We start from the raw sequence: 26337 nt of genomic DNA, 5'->3' as shown, positions 1-26337 counted from the left end.
ACAGCTCACGCTGAAAAGCGACGCAGTGCCTTACTCGGAGACTGGCCCATTCTCTCTTGCACGGCTGCTTCGCTAGCATCATCGGATGCCTATCAGAATCCGGGAGTTAAGACTGCAGTTTGAGCCAGTGGCTTGAATTGATATGGCTCAGGCCCTGGCCCTGTGTCCTCAGACACCTCGACATCCTCCACTTCAGGTGAAGGTGGGGGAGAAAAGTCCTCTACTTCAAATGAACGCTCTGTAGCAAAACTACTTGCCTCACTAGAGTCACTCTCCATTTTAGCGACTCTAACAGCAGCTGTCAATTAATCTGTCACTGAGGGTCTCAGGTTCACGCCCCACCGGCTCAGCCCTGCCCTTGGTTTGTCCCCTCTATCTCCGCTGTGCTTTGCCCACTTTTCAGCATTTTTCAAATATTGCCAGTGGGTGGAGTCAGGCTCTGACCAGGGGTTTAGTTACCCCTTAAAGCCTTATCTCTTGTCAAAAGGCCCGACACGACCGCAGACTTTGATGAACACTGCTGCATATAGAATAAACTGTCTACAACTTGTTTATATCACTGTCTTTGTCCATTAACCTACATTATGTGTTTTATTTATAATGATTTTCTATAGGAGGAAAACGTTTAATGTACAATTTAACGCACTGCGTTCTGTACTCGTCTGCTTGCCTGTACGGAGTTGATCCTTTAAAATCACTTAATGCATAATGCCCGTTCATATTTGCTGGTCTGTATATACTTAGAGTCAACAACAAGACATATAGGCTAGCCTAGGCCTACTAAATTGTCTTTATCATCTTAGTCTGATATTAGGCCACATTAAGCGTTATTGTATGGGAGGACAAAGTTTGCACATTGTGTTCATAGCCATCTGCTTGACTTGCAGTACATTGAATAATAACTATATATCGAATTTGATCTTTTAATTGAACTTAATGTGTCTGAATACATTATGCCATATTAAGTGTTAGTTTTTTTCTACAGGAGGAAAACGCTTAACGAAAGACTTTGTGCATTGCGTTCATATTCTGCTGTTCTGTGGCCAAGGTCTGTGCTTGTCTTTTTCTTGCAGGACCCTGTACGTTATAGTAATTAATTAGTTTTAATCGTTTAATCACAACCACAGCGTCTTGTCTCCATTGGCAACATGTACGATTTGTGTTGATTGCAAGTGAAGTCACAGGTAGCGGAGAGTGCAAGTAGCGATTGCAATTGACATTGTAATTTAGTTTATTTTTTCTTGTCTTTGCCACATGGCAACTGTTATAAAATGTTGGGAAATTCAAACAAAAAGTTATCAATAAATAGAACAAAATAAAAAATAAAGACTGCAAGTGACGTCGCTAGCAGAAGCAGTGTCTGAGAGTGCAAGTGCAAGTCTGCAGCCAGACCCTTCTCCAACGGTTCCCAAAAGCAGTTGATGTTCCAAATGGTTGCTGCTAGAAAATAAACTAAACAGCCTGAGAAGACAGGGCTCATTTCCCCAAAGAGTGTTTGTTTCTTTAGTTAGATTGCCATTTGTTTTATTTAAGACAGTAATTTAAGTTGTATTGTGTGAAGTTAAGTTATAGTTTTATTAAAAAGTTAATTAAGTTAAAACTCCTGGTCTCCTGTTTGTGCTATGGTAAGGTGTTATCTTTCGATTTCAATCTTTGTTTCCATATAGTACAAGGTGCCATATTAAATATTTTTTGATGTCTCTTATATTTGAATTTCTCAACATTCTTCTCACCACTGATAATGAATGGGTTTGGACTCAATTATGTCAGTGTTCCATTTTCATTCATTTTGGACACATCATACATTGAGTGACAGAACACTTCTCTTTTATCATATATTTACATATTTGGTATTGCTGGATTCAGCACAACCCCACCTTTCCAACAAGCCATCATATGTGTTTCTATGATAATGCCAGGCAAAGCAAGCACAAAGTAAATGAAAACATTCTGCATAGATATTAAATTTGTGCATGTCCGCTTATTTTAGATATGTGTTTACATGTGTCTATTTATTCCATACATCAAGATATTCACATCCAGTCTTTTCTAGTAGTTAAATCATTCCTGACTACAAACATGTCAAGTTTCAAAGCTCTCAGAGCTTGTGTGATTGATCTGCATTAGTTTATATGCCTTAACTCCCATACGGACAGGCTATATTTTAGTCCTTTATTGGTTTTGTGGTGTATAACAATATCTGTTAATTTAACAATCTTAGCAGTAAAATATTTTTAGCCAAGAATCCATTTCATATATGGGAGACCTTAGAGATGAGGAAAAACATTGTTGGGTTTAGTTCTACCTCCGGTAGGGGTATCTCGAAAATTCAGGGGCATTGTCACTAGCCTACAAACAGATGAGTAATAGATATTTCGCTAAACCTGAGATGATTCATGAACCAAGGCATAAAAAATGGACAATGTCTTCTGCAGCTGCACTGCACACTGTTAGTCATGTTCCCAAGGCTTGTATATATTGTGAGAACCTGAACCATAAGCCTGAAAATTGCTCTGAGTATTCAGTGTCTGCTCGAAAAGACAAGCTAAGAAAAATGGGAAAATGTTTTGCTTGTTTGGGTCCTAAACACATAGCAAAGTTCTGTAGGGTTAAAGGAGTTAACTGTGCTAAGTGTGGACGTAAGCACCATCAGTCAATCTGTGAGCAAAATGATAAGCAGCCTGAGAACAAAAACGACAGTGTGGAAGATAGCAACACTAGCTCTGAAGCTGTAGTGTCGTCTTTGTCGTACACTGTAAAACCAAAGGCTGAAGGGCAACCAACTGTGCTGCTTCAGACAATTAAGGCATGGATAGAAGGTCCAGCAGGTAAAAAATTAGTACGTTGTTTATTGGACGGAGGCAGCCAAAGAAGCTTTGTGCGAGAGAGTCTTGTGAAAACACTAGAATTACCAGTGCTGAAAAAAGAGTCTTTGAATCTTCACACTTTCGGAGCTTAGTGTCCTGTGAGTACAGAACGTAACATCGTGAAATTGACACTTGAAAGTGTATGGAATGAAAATCAAAAAATAGAAATCGCAGCAATTGGGACGCCTCAAATCTGTACTGCTGTTATGAAAGTTCCTGGAGAACGTGCAAAATAAGCTTAAAGCTAAGGGTCTGCAACTTGCAGATTTTTTCTCTGAGGACACCAATGATTCTGAGCTTTCAGTATTAATAGGAGCAGACTACTACTGGCAAATAGTATCAGGTAGAGTTGAGAGATTAACTGAATCTCTTGTAGCCCTGGAAAGTATTTTTGGATGGACTGTTCAAGGACCAATTCCCATGTTGAGTGTAACTGACACAACCTGCATGCAAATTTGTTTAGAAGAAGATACGCAGATTTCAAAACAGTTGCGTGCTTTTTGGGAAGTAGAGTCTTTGGGCATACTAAACAAGACAACTGAGAGTCCAGAAGAAATAGAAGCCGTACAACACTTTAACCAGACAGTAAGGTTTAAGGATGGTCGTTATCAGGTTGAATTACCTTGGAAACCAAATAAACAAGAACTACAAAATAATTTCAAGGTGGCCAAGACAAGGTTTGAAAGGCTGCAGAAAACTCTAAAAGCTGATGTAACCTTTTACACACAATACAAAGACGTAATACAAGACTATTTACAACAAGGCATTTGTGAAGATGTTCCAGCCAATGATTCACAAGTTAAGGAAACAGGTGCTGTTGAATATTATATACCACACCATGCTGTACTCAGAGAAGACAAACCAACAACTAAACTAAGGGTAGTGTTTGATGCATCCTCACATGCGGAGGGTTGTCCATCACTAAACGACTGCTTGCTTGCAGGACCGAACTTGAATCCTGACTTGCTAGATGTGCTTGTCAAGTTCAGATTGCACAAAATTGCATTTACTGCTGACATCACAAAGGCATTCTTGCAGATCGCTTTGGCAGAAAAGGAGAAGGATGCTGTCAGATTCCTGTGGCTACACGGTTCTCCAACTGATAAGAAAAATGATATACGCATTATGCGAATGTGTAGAGTGGTTTTCGGAGTGCCCAAGTCCATTCCTGTTAGCTGCAACTATTAGGCATCACATTCAACAAAAGGAGTCAGAACAGCCTAAGGCAGTGGAAGCCTTGAGAGAATCGCTCTACGTGGATGATTTCATTGTGAGTTCTCGTGAAGTGGATGAGGCACACACTATTTCTACAGCTGCCAGAGACATCTTACTGGATGCAGGCATGAAATTATGTAAATGGGTGACGAATTCACCAGAACTGAGAGCAAGATGGACAGGGAATGCAATGGAGCAAAACTTAGTATCGGACAGTAGTGGAAATGTACTGAAGGTATTAGGTTTAGTATGGAGACCAGAAAGCGATGATTTTGTGTTTGAGTTCAAGTAACTGTTGAGTGTTTTGGAGAGGAAAGAAAACACAAAGAGAAATGTGTTGCAAACATCATCCCGTATCTTTGACCCCATAGGATTCCTAACTCCCTTTACTGTTAGAGTGAAATGTCTTCTTCAAGAAATGTGGGAAAGAGGACTTAGTTGGGATGAACATTTGCCTTCTGAATTGTCAAGGAAGTGGAATCAGTGGTGTAGTGAAGTTCCACAGCTTCGTTTAATTGCTATACCAAGATGGTACGAAATAGAGATTCAACCTAATGTTCAATCGCACAAATTGCACGTGTTTTGTGATGCTAGTGAAAGGGTGTACAGCGCAGTTGCATACCTGCAAGGAAAAAATGAAAATGGAGAAACTGTAAACAGTTTTGTAGCATCAAAGGCACGAGTTGCTCCTTTGAAGAAGCTTACTTTACCACGTTTAGAGTTAATGGGAGCTCTAATCGGAGCTAGAATGGGACATAATATGCTTCGTCCCTTGAAGATGGAGAAAAATCAAATTCACATGTGGACAGATTCAGTAATTGTCTTACACTGGATACAGATTTCTGCACAGAAATGGAAACCATTTGTAGGTAATCGAGTAGCTGAAATACAGAATCTCACAAACCCTGAATCTTGGTCCCATTGTAATGGGAAAGACAATCCCGCTGATTTAGCCACTCGAGGAAAGAGCGTAGATGATCTCATACAGAGTGAACTCAGGTGGTATGGGCCGGCATCTTTAGTTCCAGCTCACTTGGAAGAGCCTGAGCAAAATTGTGTTGCTGAAATGAACACTGAACTGAGGTCTAAGTTTCAGGTCACCGTGCAGTTTGGTGGTGTTTCAACAACAGAACCTCTTTTGGATTTATCAAAATTTAGCAGACTGAAGACAGTGTTGCGAATAACTGCATGGATAAAGAGGTTCATAACTAATGCCCGATCAAGATGTAAAATCCAAGGTGAGCTCACAGCAAAAGAACTTCTTGCAGCTGAAATGTACTGGGTAAAGATGACTCAGGAACAGAGTTTCAGCAAGGAAATACATTTGCTCAAACTAGGACAAATGGTTGACAAAGACTCAAAGATCAAGGATTTGAAACCCTTCTTAGATGAAAATGAACTCATTAGTGTAGGTGGACGATTACAACAGTCTGAGTTCAGCTTCAGAGAACGGCACCCATGGGTGCTCCCTACAAAGCAAAGATATTCGGAATTACTAGTTCAGAGTTATCATGAAAGAGTGATGCATTCAGGTGTAAGAGATACACTGGTCCAGGTTAGGGAGAAATATTGGATTTTGCGTGGCCGACAGCTTGTGAAGCAAATAGTAGGACACTGTCATGTTTGTAATAGATTGAAAGCCAAGGCAGCTCAGCAAACTACTGCACCTCTGCCAAAGGACAGAGTTACTGAAGCACCACCCTTTGAAGTCACAGGGGTCGATTTTGCTGGCCCATTATATGTTAAATCTAATGGTGTACCAAAAAAGGCATATATTGCACTTTTTACATGTGCTGTTACTCGGGCGGTACATTTAGAGTTAGTGTCTGATCAGACCACAGAAAAATTCCTCCTTGCTCTGAAAAGATTTATAGCAAGAAGAGGTCTGTGCAAAATAATATACTCGGACAACGCAAAAACATTCAAAAGGGCAGACCAAGATTTAAAGGAACTGTGGAGATCATTTAAAAACTCTGAGCTTACAGATTTCTTTTCTTCAAATTGTATTACTTGGAAATTTATTGTGGAACGCGCGGCATGGTGGGGAGGCTTTTGGGAGAGACTTGTTAGATCAGTAAAGAATTGTTTGAAAAAAGTCCTAGGAAAGGCCTCACTAAACTTTCAAGAGATGACTACTATTTTGACAGAAGTAGAAGCAGTTATAAATTCTAGACCACTTTCGTACGTACACAATGATGCAGAAGAGCCCCAACCTCTGACGCCTTCACATTTCCTGGTAGAGAATACAAAAACCGTCCAAACCAAGTTAAGATTAACAATTTAATTGAGGTTCATCAAATAAAAAACAGATGCAATACGGATAAACAAATGATAAAGCTTGGCTAATTGAATATCAGTTCCTTTTCTACGCAAACACTTTTTGTAAATAATATGATCACTGATAAGAATCTAGATGGTTAACCTGGCTAAAACCTGATGATTACATTATTTTAAATGAGTCCACCCCCCAAAATTACTGTTATAAACATAAGCCACGTCTAAAAGGCAAAGGGGGAGGTGTTGCTTCAATTTATAACGTTTTCAAGATTTCTCAGAGGGCAGGCTTCAAGTATAAATTGTTTGAAGTAATGGTGCTTCATATAACATTATCCAGAGATACAAATGCTAATGATAAATCCCCTGTTATGTTTGTACTGGCTACTGTTACAGGCCACCAGGGCACCATACAAACATTATTAAAGAGTTTGGTGATTTTACATCTGAGTTAGTTCTGGCCGCAGATAAAGTTTTAATAGTTGGTGATTTTAATATCCATGTTGATAATGAAAAAGATGCATTGGGATCAGCATTTATAGGTATCCTGAACTCTATTGAGGTTAGACAACACGTTTCAGGATCTACTCACTGTCGAAATCATACTCTAGATTTAATACTGTCACATGGAATTGATGTTGACAGTGTTGAAATTATGAAGCCAAGTAATGATATCTCAGATCATTATTTAGTTTTGTGCAAACTTCATATAGCAAAAATTGTAAATTCTACTTCTTGTTACAAGTATGGAAGAACCATCACTTCTACCACAAAAGACTGCCTTTTAAGTTATCTTCCTGATGTATCCAAATTCCTTAGCATTTCCAAAATCTCAGAACATAACCCCAGGTATTTATTCAATACAGTGGCTAAACTGACAACAAATAAAGCCTCAACAAGTGTTGACATTTCCCAACATCACAGCAGTAATGACTTTATGAACTACTTTACTTCTAAAATCGATACTATTAGAGATAAAATTGTAAGCCATTCAGCCGTCAGCTACATTATCGCATCAGAGAGTGCACTATAGACCCCCTGAGGAACAGTTCCACTCAATCTCTACCATAGGAGAGGAAAAATTGTATAAATTTGTTAAATCATCTAAACCAACTACATATATGTTAGACCCTATTCCATCTAAGCTCCTAAAAGAGGTGCTTCCAGAAGTCATAGATCCTCTTCTGACTATTATTAATTCCTCATTGTCATATGTCTCGAATCTCGAATCTCCCTTTTCTGTCCAAGATACTATAAAATGTTTCTTCACAATTATATTCCTTCTTAGAGAAAAATGGTATGTGTGAGGATTTCCAGTCAGGATTTAGACCATATCATAGTACTGAGACTGTTCTCCTTAGAGTTACAAATGATCTGCTCTTATCATCTGATCATGGTTGTTTCTCTCTATTAGTTTTATTGGATCTTAGTGCTGCATTTGACATAATTGACCACAACATTCTTTTGCATAGACTTTAAAACTTAGTTGGCATTAATGCAAGAGCATTAGCATGGTTTAAATCATACTTATATGACCGCCATCAGTTCGTAGTAGTGAATGAAGATGTATCATATCGATCACAAGTGCAGTATGGAGTACCTCAAGGCTCAGTACTAGGGCCGCTACTCTTCACACTTTATATGTTATCCTTGGGAGATATCATCAGGAAACATGGTGTTAGCTTTCACTGTTATGCTGATGATACTCAGCTTTATATTTCTTCGAGGCACGGTGAAACACACCAATTTGAAAAACGAATGGATTGCACAGTCGATATAAAAAACTGGATGACGAGTAATTTCGTACTGCTAAATTCTGAAAAAAACAGAGGTGTTAATTATATGAACTAAAAACTCTGCTTATAATAACCTAGAACACTGTCTAAGACTTAATGGATGCTCTGTCAATTCTTCGTCATCAGTTAGGAACCTAGGTGTGCTATTTGATCGCAATCTTTCCTTAGAAAGCCACGTTTCTAGCATTTGTAAAACTGCATTTTTCCATCTCAAAAATATATCTAAATTACGGCCTATGCTCTCAGTGTTGTAACGCATATGCAGGTCATCGATTCATGGGTTTAATTCAGGCATATAACATGAAAACTTTTTACACTAAATGCCTGGCCTGGCGCCAGCTTGGCTGGACTTAAATTATTTACGATACCAGTGCGAGCCTCAAAGGAGAAACGAAACCCCCCCCACATTCCTGAACACACACATACCAACTTTTCTTAATAATAAAGTCCTTAATAATATGTATTTCGAATATGTTTGTGCGTTGTATAAAATGGTTAATCCTTGTTATGTGAAGAGTATAAGTTGCTAGCTTATACTTTGGAAATGTTTATCCTAATTTTAATATTCTCAAATAAGAATCATGAGTCTGTAACCCTACCCCTGACCAGCTCATAAAACTTTATGACCCCACAGGGCAACAGGACAGGAAAGAGCCCATTCACCGGTACCTTTTTCTCAATGTATCCTAAACGGTTACTTTTTCAATGTGGTCTCAATGTATTAAGTATTGCTTTTGGTGCATTAGAGATTCCCCATATAAATTGGAGAATCTGCAGTTTTTTATCGTGTGCTAATCAAACGTTAAATGTGTGTAATTCTGCATTTGAATGTAACTTCGTGCTTCTATCAGTTATATATGTACTGTTTGGTGTTTTTGGAATTGTCATGTTGTGACCCAACTATCCACCTGTATAAAAGGTGTGTAAAAATTTATTAATCTTGAATTACGAACTTGCTAGAATATCACTGCTGAGATCTGACAAGCCTAAGTTATTAGGGTGGGTGTTTCCACAGAGACAAAGGAACTTTTTCCCGCTTCAGTTCGTGGACGTTCATTGGTTGTTCACGCGTACAGAGGCGTGAACCATTTCAAGCCATAAGAGCCGACCCCGGAAGGTCCAGCCCTCTCTCTTCTCTTACGCGCTGCTCTCCTGCTTCGATCCTTGTTGGTCCCGCTCATCCCTCTGCGCGGCCTTGGGCCGCGCTCCTATCGCCGTCCCCCTCAGCACAGGGGCTGAGAGGACAGCCATTCTCATGGCTCCTTCGGAAGCTTTCGTTTTCGTTGTTTTCTTTTCTTTTTTTACTAAGTTTTTTCAACTATTCGCCTCTCCACACAAGAAAGACGAATTCTGGAACATTGTTTGTTGAACCTTTCAAACGCCGCACAATTCCGCAGCAGCCCCGGGCCGGAAGACAGAACAAAGACCCCACTCACGCTGCTCCAGCACACACACGCTGGTTTCAAAAGACCAGCGCACAAAGCGTCACAAAAAGACCATGCTCACGCACGCATGTATCTTTCTCTATGGAGATTTAAATGCTGCTTAAAGTGTGTCTATGATTTGAGTCGTTGTTGGCTTCCAAGGGGTACTGTCTGTGAGTTTGCATAACTCATATCATACTGTGACCATGCTCTCTCTCTCACCTCCCTCCTCTCTCATTCATTCATTCTCTTTCTCTCTCTCTCTCTCTTTCTCTCCCTTATTTGGATTCCGTTATGTCTTGTACAAAGTTTACTGTCTGTACTGCCGTACGTGTATTTACTCTGTGATTTGTAGTTTGATGTATTATTAGTTCAATTATTAAAAACCCATATATTCATGATTGCCTCCGAACCGCTCACATTACGAGTCAATGAAGTGTCTGATCTTTAGCTACATGCTGTTTAAATTGAGTAACTAAATTTATCATAATGATAGGATAATGTTTTCATGGCCAGAGATTATTTTTCCTTGAATTATAAGAAGTGATAACTTTATTGAAAATTGATAAGTTAATCTTACGGCCGTTTGCTGGACAAACCACTGTTTGATTTGCAGTAATTTACAGTAAGAGATATCACAATAATTGATATGAAGAATGGAATATTGACATATTAATAAGTAAATTACAGTGCCCTGTAATGAGTTATTGATGAATGCAATTGAGCTTTTTTTCATAATCAATAAAATTTAGTGTAACTGTCATATGAGATATATATTAATCATATTCCTGATTAATTATTCAAATTCCCTATATATCATTTGAGTTAATTATTATGTACAACTCAGTGCGGCTACAGTGTCAAATGCAGAAATGTTAATCCATGCATTCATGACTCATTATTGTAATGCTTTATTGGGTGGTTGTTCTGCATGCTTAATAAACAAACTACAGCTAGTCCAAAATACAGCAGCAAGAGTTCTTACTAGAACCAGGAAGTATGACCATATTAGCCCAGTCCTGTCAACACTGCACTGGCTCCCTATCAAACATTGTATAGATTTTAAAATATTGCTTTTACATTATAATCCTCTACGTCCGCTTCGTTCTCAAAACTCAGGCAGTTTGATAATACCTAGAATATCAAAATCAACTGCAGGCGGCAGATCCTTTTCCTATTTGGCACCTAAACTCTGGAATAACCTACCTAACATTGTTTGGGAGACAGACACACTCTTGCAATTTAAATCTAGATTAAAGACCCATCTCTTTAACCTGTCTTACACACAACATACTAATATGCTTCTAATATCCAAATCCGTTAAAGGATTTTTAGGCTGCACTAATTAGGTAAACCGGAACAGGGAACACTTCCCATAACACCGATGTACTTGCTTCATTATTAGAAGAATGGCATCTACGCTAATATTAGTCTGTTTCTCTCTTATTCCGAGGTCACAGTAGCCACCAGATCCAGTCTGTATCCAGATCAGAGGGTCACTGCAGTCACCCGGATCCAGTACGTATCCAGACCAGATGGTGGATCAGCACCTAGAAAGGACCTCTACATCCCTGAAAGACAGTGGAAACCAGGACAGCTAGAGCCCCAGATACAGATCCCCTGTAAAGACCTTGTCTCAGACGACCACCAGGACAAGACCACAAGAAAAAGATGATTCTTCTGCACAATCTGACTTTGCTGCAGCCTGGAATTGAACTACTAGTTTTGTCTTGTCAGAGGAGAACTGCCCCCCCCCCCCAACTGATCATGGTTTCTCCCAAGATTTTTTTTTCTCCATTCTGTCATCGGTTGAGTTTTGGTTCCTTGCCGCTGTCGCCTCTGGCTTGCTTAGTTGGGGTCACTTCATTTACAGCGAAATCATTGAGTTGATTGCAAATGAATGCACAGACCCTATTTAAACTGAACAGAGATGACATCACTGAATTCAATGATGAACTGCCTTTAACTGTCATTTTGCATTATTGACACACTGTTTCCTAATGAATGTTGTTCAGTTGCTTTGACGCAATGTATTTTGTTTAAAGCGCTATATAAATAAAGTTGACTTGACTTGACTTGATATTAACTTTTGCATTAGGGTTGCCAACTGCAGAAAATGAAAACAAGGGACAACCGTGATTCTTTGTAGGAAAAAGGGATGCTCAAAATATTTGTTTTGTGTCACACAGTGTTTGTCATTACTGTCTCTACAGTTAAGTATGTGTATCAACGGTGTAAAAAAAGGTTCTCAGTAATAATCACGTTTGTCTTGCTTAACCCAAGTACAAATATTCTAAAAAATAAAGTTTAATGTCATACAAAAAATGACACATATGTTATACACAAAGCATCGGCCTGAAGAAATTTAACCTCTATAGAATTGTGACTGCACAAGTGGTGTAGTAATTTAAGAGATGAATACACTGTGAAATTGCATAGGCTACAATATGGCATAACATTTTGAAAGGATAACAACTGAACGTCTATGAAACTTCAATCAATAAAGTATTTTTTTAAAACAATGACATTTAACACTTTGAATAAAATTTTATTGCAAATATATTGCCTATGATTTCATGAAAATGAATATTTTTCAATTAAAGAGGACTTGGAGTGTGTGGGCTGCTTTTGGTGCTTGAATTTGTTCTTGAGATCCGGGTTTAAGAATATGCTAAAAGCAAAAATTTTAAAAGGGTGTCATTTTGCTTCTCTATTTAACAACATTAACTTACAATAAAGTAAAAAATAATTATTAATTTGTTATTTGTATGGTCTAGATGGCCATACGGCATATGCCTGCGAATACAGGACAAACTGTATTTCATTTAGTTTTCATACAGAAAGCGGTAGGACTTTATTTTACAGTCCTGTTCCTCATGTACATACTATGTACTTATTATAGTAATTACAATAACTATGTAATAACTAGGTACTAACCCTGAACCTACCCCTAAACCTAACCCTACCCCATGTAGTTACCTTGTGTTACCAGAACTTTCTTAGATAAATACTATAAGTACATGTTAGTACACGTATTGTAAAATAAAGTGCAACCCAGAAAGCTTCTCTGATTCCAACGTACAACACAAAGTACCTTAAGCAGGAAACACTTAACACAATATGTAAATGCATGTAACTAACGTAAATCAAGTAAGTATAAGCATACACTACAAAGTATAGTATAGTATAGTACAAAGTTAGAGTCATAGGGCCCAAACTCACTACAAAGTGTTGGTGAAATAACACATTAGCGGACCAGAGGGAATAATATGGATTTTTTTTTTTTTCCAGAAAACTTCTTGCACAAAATAATTTCAAGAACTTTCAAGGACCTGTATCTATCATTGTTCATTTTCAAAAACTTTCCATGGCCTTGAAAACTTTTTTTTTTTTTCCAGATTCACAAACTTTCATTGATTTCAAGGACCCATGGGAACCCTGTCTGAGGTGAGTTAGTACCTCTCTTCTCTGACTGGATGTCTTTGAGGAGTCGATCCTGCAGGGTAATGTGGTCCAGGAGGCCCTGCAGTTCAGAGTCCTTGCTTTGCTTCAGTGCTTTCATCTGCTCCTTGTGCTGCTGCAGTGTCCTCCTCAATCTCCTCTCTCTGGACTCCCGCTCACGCACCTCCTCACACAGCCACTGGAGCTTTGTCTGAACACACAAATGACAAAGGGACAATCAGTATAAACATCTGTATCACAATAATACATAAAACTGTTTTAGCCACTTTTCCTCCATAGGACCAAACCGTTCCCAGAATTCCACCCAGCCAGTATGGATATTGTTTAATTTTTCACTGCAGGGTTGGAAACCGAGCTTGTAATACAAATGCATCAGTTGTTGCCTTGGTAATGCAATTATTTTACTTACAGTTAGTGTTGTTAAAAGACGAGGTACTTCGGTACCAAGTCGGTACTTAAAAAATATAAATTTTATGGTACCATATTTTTTTTTAAGAACTGGTGGTACTGAGTACCCGATCAACCCAATTTTTGATGTGCTACCCAAAAAGTGCGCAGATGCATTCTCTTTATAAAAGCACTGAGATGTGGGGACATTAAAATGAGGGAACATCAAACTAAGATCAAATTAAAGAGTTCAAGCATGTAAGTTCCACTGTGTTTCCCATACATTGATTCATTGTGGTGGTCTGCCACAATATCAAAAGTGAAATATATTTTCCAAAAGGCTTTGACTTCGTCGAATAAACAATAGCAATGCACGAGTCAAAGACAAACCCTGGTGTGGGTGTTTTTGTATCACTGTATTTCTGAAGAAAACCAACAGTCTTCAGAAAATTATAAATGTCATTTTCATTTCATCTGTCTTGTAATACTTGAGCAGCGTTTGTGAGCGCAGGCTCAGCACTTATCTGATTACAAAAGCACCTCCTTCTTGCAGAGAATTAATTTTCATATTATATATGCTACCACAAATAGAGTGTGAGTCTGTTCTGTTAAGAATATTATTAAATATTTTAATTGGAATATTGGATTGAAAAGAACGCTGTTATTAGAGCAGTTAAGTGAGTGAGTGACGTGACATACAGCCAAGTATGGTGACCCATACTCGGAATTCATGCTCTGCTTTTGACCCATCCAAAGTGCACACACACACAGCAGTGAACACACACACACCCGGAGCAGGCAGAAACTAGACAATAAACAAGTGACTAATCCTGAATGGCTATGTCACTACACACATTTTACCAGCATTGTATAAATCCGGGCTGAGAGCAGTTTGTAATTGTGCCATACTGAACCAAGTAGGTGGAAATATAACTGTTACCATTCTATACCATTCTTAGAATAATTTGGCCTGATGGTGGAAAAGTGGCTTATGCCAAGTAAAACGTCAAGTGTCTCTGGAACTTCCTTTTGAGATACATAACATCATCATCAGTACAGTATTTGCACTGAAAACTGTTCAGGTCTTTTGGTTTAGTATGCATGTGTACTGAACAAATACAGCACTGTTTTACCAACTGCATGAGTTGAACTTCATTGGGAAATCGCCAGTTGTATATATTGTTATTTTGATAAGAAGCAAAGTCTCACCTTTAAGTTATGTCCAATTTGTCAGGAAATTCAAACAATGCATGTCGTTTTCATGGTTTTTGATGTGGTGTGACAGATCAATGCATAAACACCTCAATCAGTGGCAGCATTGACTGCACAATCTTTTTACTATTAGTATTGATTCGAAATAAACTTGAATGAACATCTCATGCCTCCTCAATAAGTGTTTCAACTGTAGAAAGATGTGAATAAAACAGTGTCTACAACTTGTTAGTTTTCTAGCAAATGAAGTGCAGAGAAGGGCATTTTGCTAAATATTAGATATACTCGTCAGACTTTACTTTCTCTGTTAGTGAAATCTTAATTATTTAATTTGTTTAAATAATACTCCTTTATATGCACCTTCTACAGAGGCACCATCAAAAGCATTCTGACTAGCTGCATCCCTGTGTGGTATGGCGCCTACAACGTTGACCCTATTTATATTTAATATTGAATGAATCTAAAGATATACAAAACAAAATACAAAAATAAAATCAATAAATGATTGTATTGTCACAGCCTTATTCTGAAAAAGCCGACGGGTGACCTGCAAATTTGGCTGAAACGGGTGAAAAATATCCAACTGTGTCAGATACGGGTGCGGGTTGGGTCGGACACGGGAAACACGGGTCTAAACACGGGTTCAAAACAGTCACGTGCAAACGTAAAAATAGGCCTACGTTCCACTTTTTAAAAAAATCACAACCGGGCGAACGGCAGCATGAGTCATTAGTTAACAGACGTAAAAGATCAGCCAGCTGTTTTTTTCCATTGTTTTTGTTTTCCGTATTTATATTTATTACATTTCAAAATTAAATTTTCATTTCAAAAAATTATATCGTGGATACAGCTCAACTAACGCGATCGTTATAAAGGTGTTTAAACAACAATACACTTCCACTTGCATGTATTTTGACAATCAGAATATCAGATATTTCATTCCATAGCTAACACATTTGTGAATATGGGCCTAATCTAGGCTATCGAGTTTTTTTTTTTTTTTTTTTTTTTTTTTTAATTGCATCTGAAAATGACTTTGTGCAGCTCATTCACAAGTGTGCTCTGGCACAGCGGAGCCGCCTCTCGTGATGCTCAGCTGTGTACGATTTAAAAATGGTGTGTTAGACTTGAAGCACAACCTCAGACGGTGGTATGATTTGCTCTTTTGTTGTTCTGTTTTCTTTCAGGATCAAAAATACAGCAAATGAAAGCATTTATCTGTATTTCCGACTGATGAGAACTATGCATATACATTCATAAATCAGTCAATTTTGTATTTTATTATGATATATTTTATTCTAATGTGATCAGTGTCTCAAGCACTGATGGATCAAAGAGCACGTATTTCGACATTTGCAGTAAAAACGTGAAATATAAATTCTCAGAAAATGCATTTAATACCAATATATTGAAACGTCTGTTCATATACTCCATTAAAGGAAACTCCATATACTGATACTCCATATCAGTCCACATGCGTTTTATATTTAATATGAGGGAAATAGACATGCTTTCGTGACACAAAAAATCTTTAACTTTTAGGTAGCAAAATATTTTTTTATATTTTTCATATTGTCTGCTATATATTTGCTTCTTATTTATTAAACACGGGCAATTGATTGATAAAACATTGATCAGAATTAAGATAAAATTCATAAAAAACGAATATCTTTTAAAAAGAGTTTTCCATAAAACAAAACTTAATGAAAACGTACTTGGTTACGAACGTAACCTCAGTTACCTGAGATACGGAACGAGTACTGCGTATGGGGAAAAACTCCTTTTTTCCTCGATACTGAAGCCTTTTTTCAATAACACAGTGAAACTGCACTGCCATTGGTTTAATCTGTAAACTTTTTTAAACCAATGACAGCGCTGCGTAGCTGCGCAAGCCTGTGGTGATGCAGTGCGCCAAAGCCCGCCAGAATGGGCGGGGCGAATGGCTATATAAGCAGGCAATCGCCAAAGGGAAATCAGGTCATACGACTGAAGCGACAACACTGAACCCACAGCCTCGTGGCACGACATATAACGCAGTACTCGTTCCGTATCTCAGGGAACCGAGGTTACGTTCGTAACCGAGTACGTTCCCTTTCGATACTTCACTCATACTGCGTATGGGGAACGAATTCAACCGCGCCGTGCCACAGTAGGGAACGACAAGACTTATCTTGAACACCCTGGGGTCCAGAGGATAAGTGAGAGGGCCGGAGCCATCGAACCCTTGACGCTACACTGCTAAGAGGGAGCTAGCTCCCTGGAGGTGGTATGATGACGGAGTCTGCAAGAAGCCGTCGTATCAAACCGAAAGAAACCGAGCATGCAAGGTCGGGATATCCAAGTTATAGAATCTGACAAAAGTGGACGGCGAGGACCAGCCGGCCGCCTCACAGATGTCCTTGATAGAGACACCACTAGACCAGGCCCATGACTCCCATAGGGCTCTTACTCCTATGGGGCACTCAAGGCCCATAGAGGAGTAACATAGAGCGATAGCTTCAACTATCCAACGCGAGAGGCGTTGTTTTGAGACCGAACACCCCTTGGTGCGGCCACCAAAGCAGACAAAAAGCTGGTCAGATTGCCTGAACGGCTGTGACTGCTCAATGTATATCCTCAAAGCCCTCACTGGGCAGAGTAAATCCAGCTCCCGCTCACCTGACAACGAAGGCAGAGCTGAGAGGGAAATTACCTGTGCTCTGAATGGCGTCGAGAGCACTTTAGGTACGTAGCCATGCTTGGGTTTTAAAATGACCTTAGAGTAATAGGGCCCAAACTCAAGGCATGAAGGGCTCACCGAGAGGGCCTGCAAATCGCCAACACGCTTGACCGATCCTAGAGCAAGTAGCAGAGCGGTTTTGAGCGTTAGGGGCCGAAGGTCAGCTGACCGCAGCGGTTCAAAGGGAGGTACTTTGAGTGCTCTAAGGACCGTGTGAAGGTCCCAAGTGGGAACAGTGAGAGGACGTGGGGGCTTCAACCACCTAGCACCTCTCAAGAAAAGCACAATGAGGCTGTTTCGATCCACTGATTGGCCAGCAATAGGAGCATGAAATGCTGCGATGGCTGCTACGTAAACCTTGAGCATGGAAGGGGTGAGATCCTTTTCTAGACGCTCTTGGAGAAATGACAGTATCGGAGATACATCACACTCAACAGGGTCTTTGTTTTGTGCTAAGCACCAGTCAACAAAGACTGACCATTTCTGGGAATAGAGGCGTCTTGTAGACGGGACTCTTGCCTGAGCAATGGTGTGTAGCACGTCCCCGGGGAGGCTCAGAGGCTCCCATCGAGGGACCATACATGCAGAGCCCAGAGTTCTGGCTGTGGATGCCAGATTGTCCTGTTCGCCTGAGAGAGGAGGTCCCGCCTCAGGGGGATTGGCCATGGGGCTTTCATGGAAAGCCTGAAAAGCTCAGAGGACCAAACTTGGCTCCTCCAGAGTGGGGCCACTAGGAGGACTCTGTGCCCGTCTTCCCTGACTCGTCTGATGACCTGAGGGATCAGAGCGATCGGGGGAAAAGCATAAAGAAGGAGGCTGGGCCAGTTGTGGGCCAGCGCATCTGTTTCCTTTGAAAAATAAGTTGGGCAATGAGTTGCTTCCTGAGGCGAAGAGGTCGACCTCTGCCTTCCCGAAAATCTCCCAGATTTTGAGAACCGTCTGGGGATGGAGCATCCACTCGTCCGAGGGGACATTGCTCCGTGAAAGCATGTCTGCTCTCAGATTCGTCTTGCCAGGTATGTGTGTCGCCTTGAGCGATTGCAACCTGGGTAATGCCCATTCCAAGAGGCGCTTTGCCAGTGCGCAGAGGCGGCTGGACGAATGGCCGCCTTGTTGATTTATGTAGGACACCACTGTCATGCTGTCCGACTGGACTAGGATGTGGCGCCCTTCCAGGATCGCTTGAAAGGATTGAAGGGCTCGTTCCACTGCCAGCATCTCGAGGCAGTTGATATGGAGATGGCTTTCGTAATACGTTGGCTGGGGAGCAGTGAGCTCTTGGCGAAATTGACCCCGAGTCCTAGGCACTCTAAGTGGCTCAGGAGCACGGATCTGTTGTGGTCTAGCTCGGTTCGTGACTTGGCTAGAAGAAGCCAGTCGTCGAGATAGTTTAGAATGCGGATTCCCATCTGTCTCAGAGGGGAAAGCGCCTCGTTCATGCACTTCGTGAAAGTGCGGGGAGCTAGAGACAGCCCAAAGGGAAGGACTGTATATTGGTAAGCCACACCCTCGAATGCGAATCTCAAGAATCGTCTGTGATGGGGGGGGGGGGGCTATCTGGATGTGAAAGTAAGCATCTTTCAGGTCCAGCGAGAAGAACCAGTCCTCGGGGCAAATCTGCGTGAGGATCTGCTTCAATGTCAACATCCTGAACTTCCGTTTCATGAGGGAGAGGTTCAGGTGCCTGAGGTCTAAGATGGGTCTGAGACCGCCATCTTTCTTGGGGACAAGGAAATAACGGCTGTAGAACCCCGATCCGCTTTCTGAGGGAGGAACTACCTCTATGTCTCCCTTCCTTAACAGCGTCATCACTTCGGTGTGGAGGACCTGAGCGTTGTCCGGCTCTACCAAGGTGGGAATCACCCTTCGCGGGGGTCTTCGGGCGAACTACGGTGAGTAGCCGTGTTTTATTATCCCCAACACCCACTTGGACACTCCGGGGACGCTGATTAGGAGCCTGAACACTGACGAGTGTGGAAGAGGAAAACTGCTCTCTTTTTGAAAATGTGAAATATTTATTGTGTTCGCCATAACCACGGCGCTTTGCGTGGACGCAACAATGGTGGGCCCAGGTCGCATAGCATGCAGGCAAGAGAGCTTCTGGAGTGGTCCGGCCGTGGCGGGACTTTGCCCCTTTCCTCTTTCTTCCCCAACGATCAGGAGGATTTAGAGGGCGTCGGGTTCAGCACAATCCTTTGCCGGGGGCCCTGATGTCTAGGCGGTTTAGCGCGCCTAGTGGGCGCGCTGGATGCTGCTCCTTAGGGGGCGCCGCATGGGGGGTAGAAGGGACAGGTTTGCTCTGGTGCTGAGTTGGCGCACTTGGGGCGACTTGGGGCAGAGGTGGAGCGCTTGGGCAGGAAGTGTCGCATGGCTTGGGACGACTTCTGTCCTGCAGTGAAGCGCTCTGTAAACCCTTCTACGGCTGGCCCGAAGAGACCGGATGGAGAGACTGGGGCATCGAGAAAGGCCACTTTGTCGCTCTCCTTAATGTCTGTTAGGTTGAGCCAGAGGTGGCGCTCCAGCACAATCAGGTTGGCCATGGATCATCCAATGGCCTGGGCCGTGTCTTTCGTGGCACGCAGGGCCAAATCTGTGGTGCTGCGGAGGTCGCGAAAAGCAGGTTCACTAGTGCTAGACTCATCCAGGGAACAGAGAAGCTTTGCCTGGAACACTTGCAATATGGCCATGGTGTGTAGTGCTGAAGCGGCTTGGCCCGCAGAAGTGTAGGCTCTGCCAGCCATTGCAGAGGTCGTCCTGCAGGGCTTGGAAGGAAGGGCTCTCTTGTTTTTCCACCCCACAGCCAGAGGTGGACAGAGGTGAGCAGCCACGGCCTTGTCCAGGGGCAGCAATTGCTCATAGCCCTTCTCCTGAGAGCCATCTACTGAGGTGAGAGCTGCAGAGGAAGTGCGTATGCGGGCCAAGTAGGGGGCGCGCCACAACTTCGTCAGCTCATCATGAACCTCAGGGAAGAACGGGGCAGAACGCTGGCGGGGGGCCTGGCGGCGTCCTGGCAGGTACCACTCGTCCAGCCGCAGGTACCACTCGTCCAGCCTGCTGCGTGTCGGCTCTTTAGGGGGGGCCCACTCCAGATGGAGTTCTTCAACGGCCTTGGAGAGGATGTGGAGAAGCTCCGCATCAATCCCAGCTCTGGCTTCGATGGGCTCCAGTGACGGCAAGTGGGCGGGGTCAGAATCACCGGCCCAGTCCTCCGTTTCAGAAGCCAGTCATTAAAGAAAGCAATCCGCGAGCGCAGAGAGGCGAGACTCATGCTCTCACAAAAGCAGCATGAAGTCTCAGTGAGTGCAGCCTCAGCGTGGGGTTTTCCCAGGCAGAAAACACACTCACCATGGCCGTCGTCATCATGCAGAGGGGCTCTGCATGTGTAACAGCTGTGGCGCGGCATGGCCGCCGCGTTAAAACTTTTAGAGCGGTGAAAACCACTGGAAAAAGCTCTTTTGTGATCGCCGGATGGCGGCAGGAGATCGTTGAGAAGCGGCCGGAATCGGGAAGCGGGCAGCGCGAGATCGGCGCTAAGAGCTGCCGTCTGCGAGAACGAGGTCTCAGCTGGTCTGATGCGGTGCCTCTTCGACGGCGAGAGCTCGTTCCAGGCGAAGGCTTTCAGCAAAGATCCAGCGAAGTGAAGTCGTCGCTGAAGGAGTAAGATCTGATTTCCTCTGGCGATTGCCTGCTTATATAGCCATTCGCCCCGCCCATTCTGGCGGGCTTTGGCGTGCTGCATCGCCACAGGCTCGCGCAGCTCCGCAGCGCTGTCATTAGTTTTAGTTTACAGATTAAACCAATGGCAGTGCAGTTGCACTGCGTTATTGAAAAAAGGATTCAGTATCGAGGAAAAAAGGAGCTTTTCCCCATACGCAGTATGAGTGAAGTATCGAAAGGGAACATGTTTTACCAAAAATAGCGTCGTTACTAGGAAGGGCGCCAGCGCCTCTGCCTCACGAGTGGATGATAGCCCTGAAGACGCCTGGCAATTTTATACCTTCAGTGGTAGTTTACCTTTAGTTAAGTTATACCTTAAGAGTCTTCGTATCGCGTTAAGAGAATGTTATCGGGAAACGCAGCCCAGTTACGTTGCATTTCATGCGTAATGGAGATTCCAAAACACTCTTCTTTGGTCAGAACCATGGATAGCGACTGCGGATAGGTCTGTCCTATGCACCGACTTTTAACAATGCATACAATTTTTTGTGGTCATAATACAGTATTAATTAAAGTAATAACTTTTTTCTTATAACAAAAATAACTGAACATTTAAATACAATAAAACAATACAGAAAAATATATAAATTTAAATGTTTTACACAGATTAAAGTGCAAAAGACCTATAAAGACCAATAGGTATCACTTTACAATAAGACCTCATTAGTAACCTTATTTAAAGCATTAACATTCACAATGAGCAAAAGCTACATTTTCTACAGAATTTATTAATCTTTGTTAAAAAATACAAGTCTTAGCTCTTGCTAGTTCATTAAATAACATAGATGAAGCTTTCAATTTGAACAACGTGTTATTAAATACTTTTTAGAAAGTAGAGCAGCAGCTTTATTTATGGGGTTTCCATTTTCTGCAGTTTAGCTCCATCTGCTGTCAGAGATTGAATGTGCTTTCATTCAGCACATCTCTCACATGTTCCCTCATGTGTTTCTCACTAGGGTTGTGACAATGAGGAAATTTTCCCACTAATCATCATGTGACAACATTGGTAATCTTCCCTCGCTTTCCTTCAATTTTAAATAGCTTGTAAAAGTTTTTTCCATCAGAGTGCACAAAGGTCTTTTAAGCAGCATACAGCGGTGTTGTGTATTTTGAGCAGTTGATGGGAAAAGTATTCTTAAAATTATGCAGCCAAGTGATGATATCTCAGATCATTATTTAGATTTGTGCAAAGTTCATATAGCCAAAATTGTAGATTCTACTTCTTGTTACAAGTATTGTAGAACCATCACTTCTACCACAAAAGACTGCTTTTTAAGTTATCTTCCTGATGTATCCAAATTCCTTAGCATATCCAAAACCTCAGAACAACTTGATGATGTAACAGAAACTATGGACTCTCTCTTTTCTAGCACTTTAAATACAGTTGCTCCTTTACGCTTAAGGAAGGTTAAGGAAAACAGTTTGACACCATGGTATAATGAGCATACTCACACCCTAAAGAGATCAGCCCGAAAAATGGAGCGCAGCTGGAGGAAAACAAAACTTGAGGTATTTCAAATTGCTTGGCGGGAAAGTAACCTATCCTACAGAAAAGCATTAAAAACTGCTAGATCCGATTATGTTTCTTCTCTTTTAGAAGAAAACAAACATAAACCCAGGTATTTATTCAATACAGTGGCTAAATAAACAAAAAATAAAGCCTCAACAAGTGTTGACATTTCCCAACACCACAGCAGTAATGACTTTATGAATTACTGTACTTCTAAAATCGATACTATTAGAGATAAAATTGCAACCATTCAGCCGTCAGTTACAGTATCGCATCAGACAGTGCATTATAGACCCCCTGAGGAACAGTTCCTCTCATTCTCTACTATAGGAGAGGAAGAATTGTATAAACTTGTTGAATCATCTAAACAAACATGTATGTTAGACCCTATACCATCTAAGCTCCTAAAAAAGGTGCTTCCAGAAGTCATAGATCCTCTTCTGACTATTATTAATTCCTCATTGTCATTAGGATATGTCCCCAAAACTTTCAAACTGGCTGCTATTAAGCCTCTCATAAAAAAAAAAAACACAACTTGACCCCAAAGAACTAGTTAATTATAGACCAATCTCGAATCTCCCTTTTCTGTCTGTTACTAGAAAAGGTGGTATCTTCACAATTATATTCCTTCTTAGAGAAAAATGGTATACAGTATGTGAGGATTTCCAGTCAGGGTTTAGACCGTATCATAGTACTGAGACTGCTCTCCTTAGAGTTACAAATGATCTGTTCTTATCATCTGATCGTGGTTTTAGCTCTCTTTTAGTTTATCTCTCTTTAGTCTTTTGCATAGACTTGAACACTTTGTTGGCATTAATGGAAGTGCATTAGCATGGTTTAAATCATACTTATATGACCACCATCAGTTCGTAGCACTGAATGAAGATGTATAATATCGATCACAAGTGCAGTATGGAGTACCTCAAGGCTCCGTACTAGGGCCACTACTCTTCACGCTTTATATGTTACCGTTGGGAGATATCATCAGGAAACAGGTGTTAGCTTTCACTGTTATGCTGATGATAGTCAGCTTTATATTTCTTCGCGGCCCGGTGAAACACACCAATTTGAAAAACGAATGGAATGCATAGTCGATATAAAAAACTGGATGACGAGTAATTTCCTACTGCTAAATTCTGAAAAAACAGAAGTGTTAATTATAGGACCTAAAAACTCTGCTTATAATAACCTAGAACACTGTCTAAGACTTGATGGATGCTCTGTTAATTCTTCGTAATCAGTTAGGATGTGCTATTGGGAGGCAGACACACTCTTGCAGTTTAAATCTAGATTAAAGACCCATCTCTTTAACCTGGCTTACACATAACATACTAATATGCTTTTAATATCCAAATTCGTTAAAGAATTTTTAGGCTGCAGTAATTACTTAAACCGGAACCGGGAACACTTCCCATAACACCCTTTGTACTTGCTACATCATTAGTAGAATAGCATCTACGCTAATATTTGTCTGTTTCTCTCTTATTCCAAGGTCATATATTCACCTTATTCCGCCCCGCCCACTTTTAATACTTCGCATTTCCGCATTTTATCATCCGACTTCCGCTAAACCGATACGGCACGGTTACTAGTATAGTAGTTGTACGATTGTTTATAGCTAGCTGTAACTGTGGCGAAATTTATTTTTTCGTCTTTTTAAAATTGAACGTGCAAACAGCCAGTCGAGCAGTCTAACCTCTCAGCATGGTGCTGGTTAGTTTTGTGTGTGTGTGATGTTAACATACACGAAGTTTTAAATGTTTAAAAGTATATTAAAGTGTTTGATGACCATCATCAGACTAAGTATTTTGTTTAATAATTTCCTTACAGTGGAGTAAGGTAAGTGAACGTTTATCAATTACACATTAGAAAAGGAGGAGGCTGGATTTTCGAAGTGAAAAACGCTGTATTTCCAGGTATGCACAATGATTAGGCAGATTTTATTTTACAAATAAAACAAGCCAAAAAATATTATATATCACTTATAAAAGATTAAATGCACAATTAATAGTTAAGATTGGTGTGGTTTGGAATTGGTAAAATTTTACCAAAAAATATGAATAAGAAAATCAACTTGCCTCTTAATTCTGCACAGTGTATATGCAAAAGGTAAGGTAAAGGTAAGATTTGGTAGGTGTACATTAAGTCTAATCAATGAATAATGTAGGTAAATGTCAGGTGTAATCATAATAATGAATGATTCTGAAATAAGAGAACTGTGAAAGCTTTGAAATGTATTTTAGGTTTGTCATGTTCTGTACAGGGCTGAGGACCTGTAAACTGCTCATCTGGGATCCATCACAGCAAGTTACATGTGCCACACAATCAGCAATTCTGTGCCAAGACTGTAGCTAGACTAAAAACCTTTTATTTTAAGTGTATGCTTCCTCGTGTCAGATGAGTTTCAGGCAGGCGACCTGCTGCTTTCCACAAGATACTTGCAGCTTTGTAAGTAGCAGGAATGAGAATAATTAGGTTAAGGATAGGATATTAGGTAATTGGGATGTGATGTAGAGGATGTGGGTGAAGACTAACTATATGAAATAAGTTGTTTTAAATCAGTTGTGTTAAACAAGAGACAGACTGTGATTTGTTTTTTAGAACATGGATAATTTAATATAAGTTGTATAAAATCATTTGTGATTTGTTGATCAGTGTTTGTTGTTTTCAGGAAGCAAGAGACACCTCCTACTGACCATCCTGTAAAAACTTAACCATTTAATTTCCATATTTAATAAACTAAGATGGAATCAACTTGCAAACTTGACATGACTTATTCCTTCAAATCAGAGATTAAAGATAAAATTAAGATAAATAAAAACTATTTTCAGCAGGTAATGTCAGGTGACATTGTAAAGGTTCATAGATATTTTTATTACAGCAGGTAACTTCTGGTGACTTTCAGTTACATCAGGGGCATGTGGATCTCATCACCCTCACAGTTGTCCACTGCATCACTGGCGGTCATCGATACATCTGTGGAAATAAATAAACATTTTTAAATGAGTACTTACAATATATATCATGAGTATTAATATATGATGCGAGCCAAACTTAGAACTGTGTGTGTGTGTGTGAGAGAGAGAAAGAGAGAGAGATGCATTAGAAACAAAACAGTATACACACTGTTAACTGTAGTGTTCAAACGTAGGTCAGTATCTGAATGAGAAATGTAGCTAGCTGGCCTGCTATCACCTGCAATCTCTGTAGCAGGAATAATGTGAGCTATTGTAATGTACTATAATACCTTGTACTACCGTAAATATTAAATAAATAGGTGGACAATAGTAATCATGGAAAATTCGTTGTACTTCGTTAACTGCTTGTTACTGATCTTATATGTATTCATAGAACGGACTTCATACGTCTAACGTTAGGGGAGCAAACACATAGCTAGTTAAGGTTAGCTTACCCGAATCTGACAATCTTTTCATCCCCGGCGTGACCTCTTTAACTGCACATCGTAGTCGAGCCATTTCTCGCGTTAATGGTGTTCGTCAGTCGCATTCCCGTCCATGAAATGGTACGAACACACATAAGAGCGCTTGGTGGCCGCTTCAAATTTAGCGCCTTCATCCATTTCCTCAGGTGCTTCTCTTCTTTAGGTGGTGGGTATAAATTGTAAAGTGCACCACAACACTCCGACCGCTTCACAGTGTGTTCGCTACATCGTTGGTGCAATTGTTTTTTTAAATACAATTGTTATGCAGCTCCTAACTGAGCATTTGCATTCTGTTATCTAGCCATTAGCTTA

At 40.7% G+C, this 26337-nt stretch overlaps 1 protein-coding gene across 3 annotated transcripts in view; it reads right to left on the bottom strand.

Annotated features, from left to right (window-relative positions):
* cep128 (centrosomal protein 128) overlaps nt 1–26337 on the bottom strand; it is a 133406-nt gene that overhangs the window by 37490 nt on the left and 69579 nt on the right. For all 3 annotated transcript variants that reach the window (XM_026291545.1, XM_026291546.1, XM_026291547.1), the window contains one exon: nt 13036–13228. In XM_026291545.1, the coding sequence (XP_026147330.1) occupies nt 13036–13228 (193 nt within the window). The remainder of the gene's footprint in view (nt 1–13035; nt 13229–26337) is intronic.

Source organism: Carassius auratus, chromosome 20 (assembly GCF_003368295.1).
Source record: "Carassius auratus strain Wakin chromosome 20, ASM336829v1, whole genome shotgun sequence".
Lineage (NCBI taxonomy): Eukaryota > Metazoa > Chordata > Actinopteri > Cypriniformes > Cyprinidae > Carassius > Carassius auratus.
The sequence above is the reverse complement of the archived record's forward strand: the minus strand, read 5'-3'. Positions and strand labels throughout refer to the sequence as shown.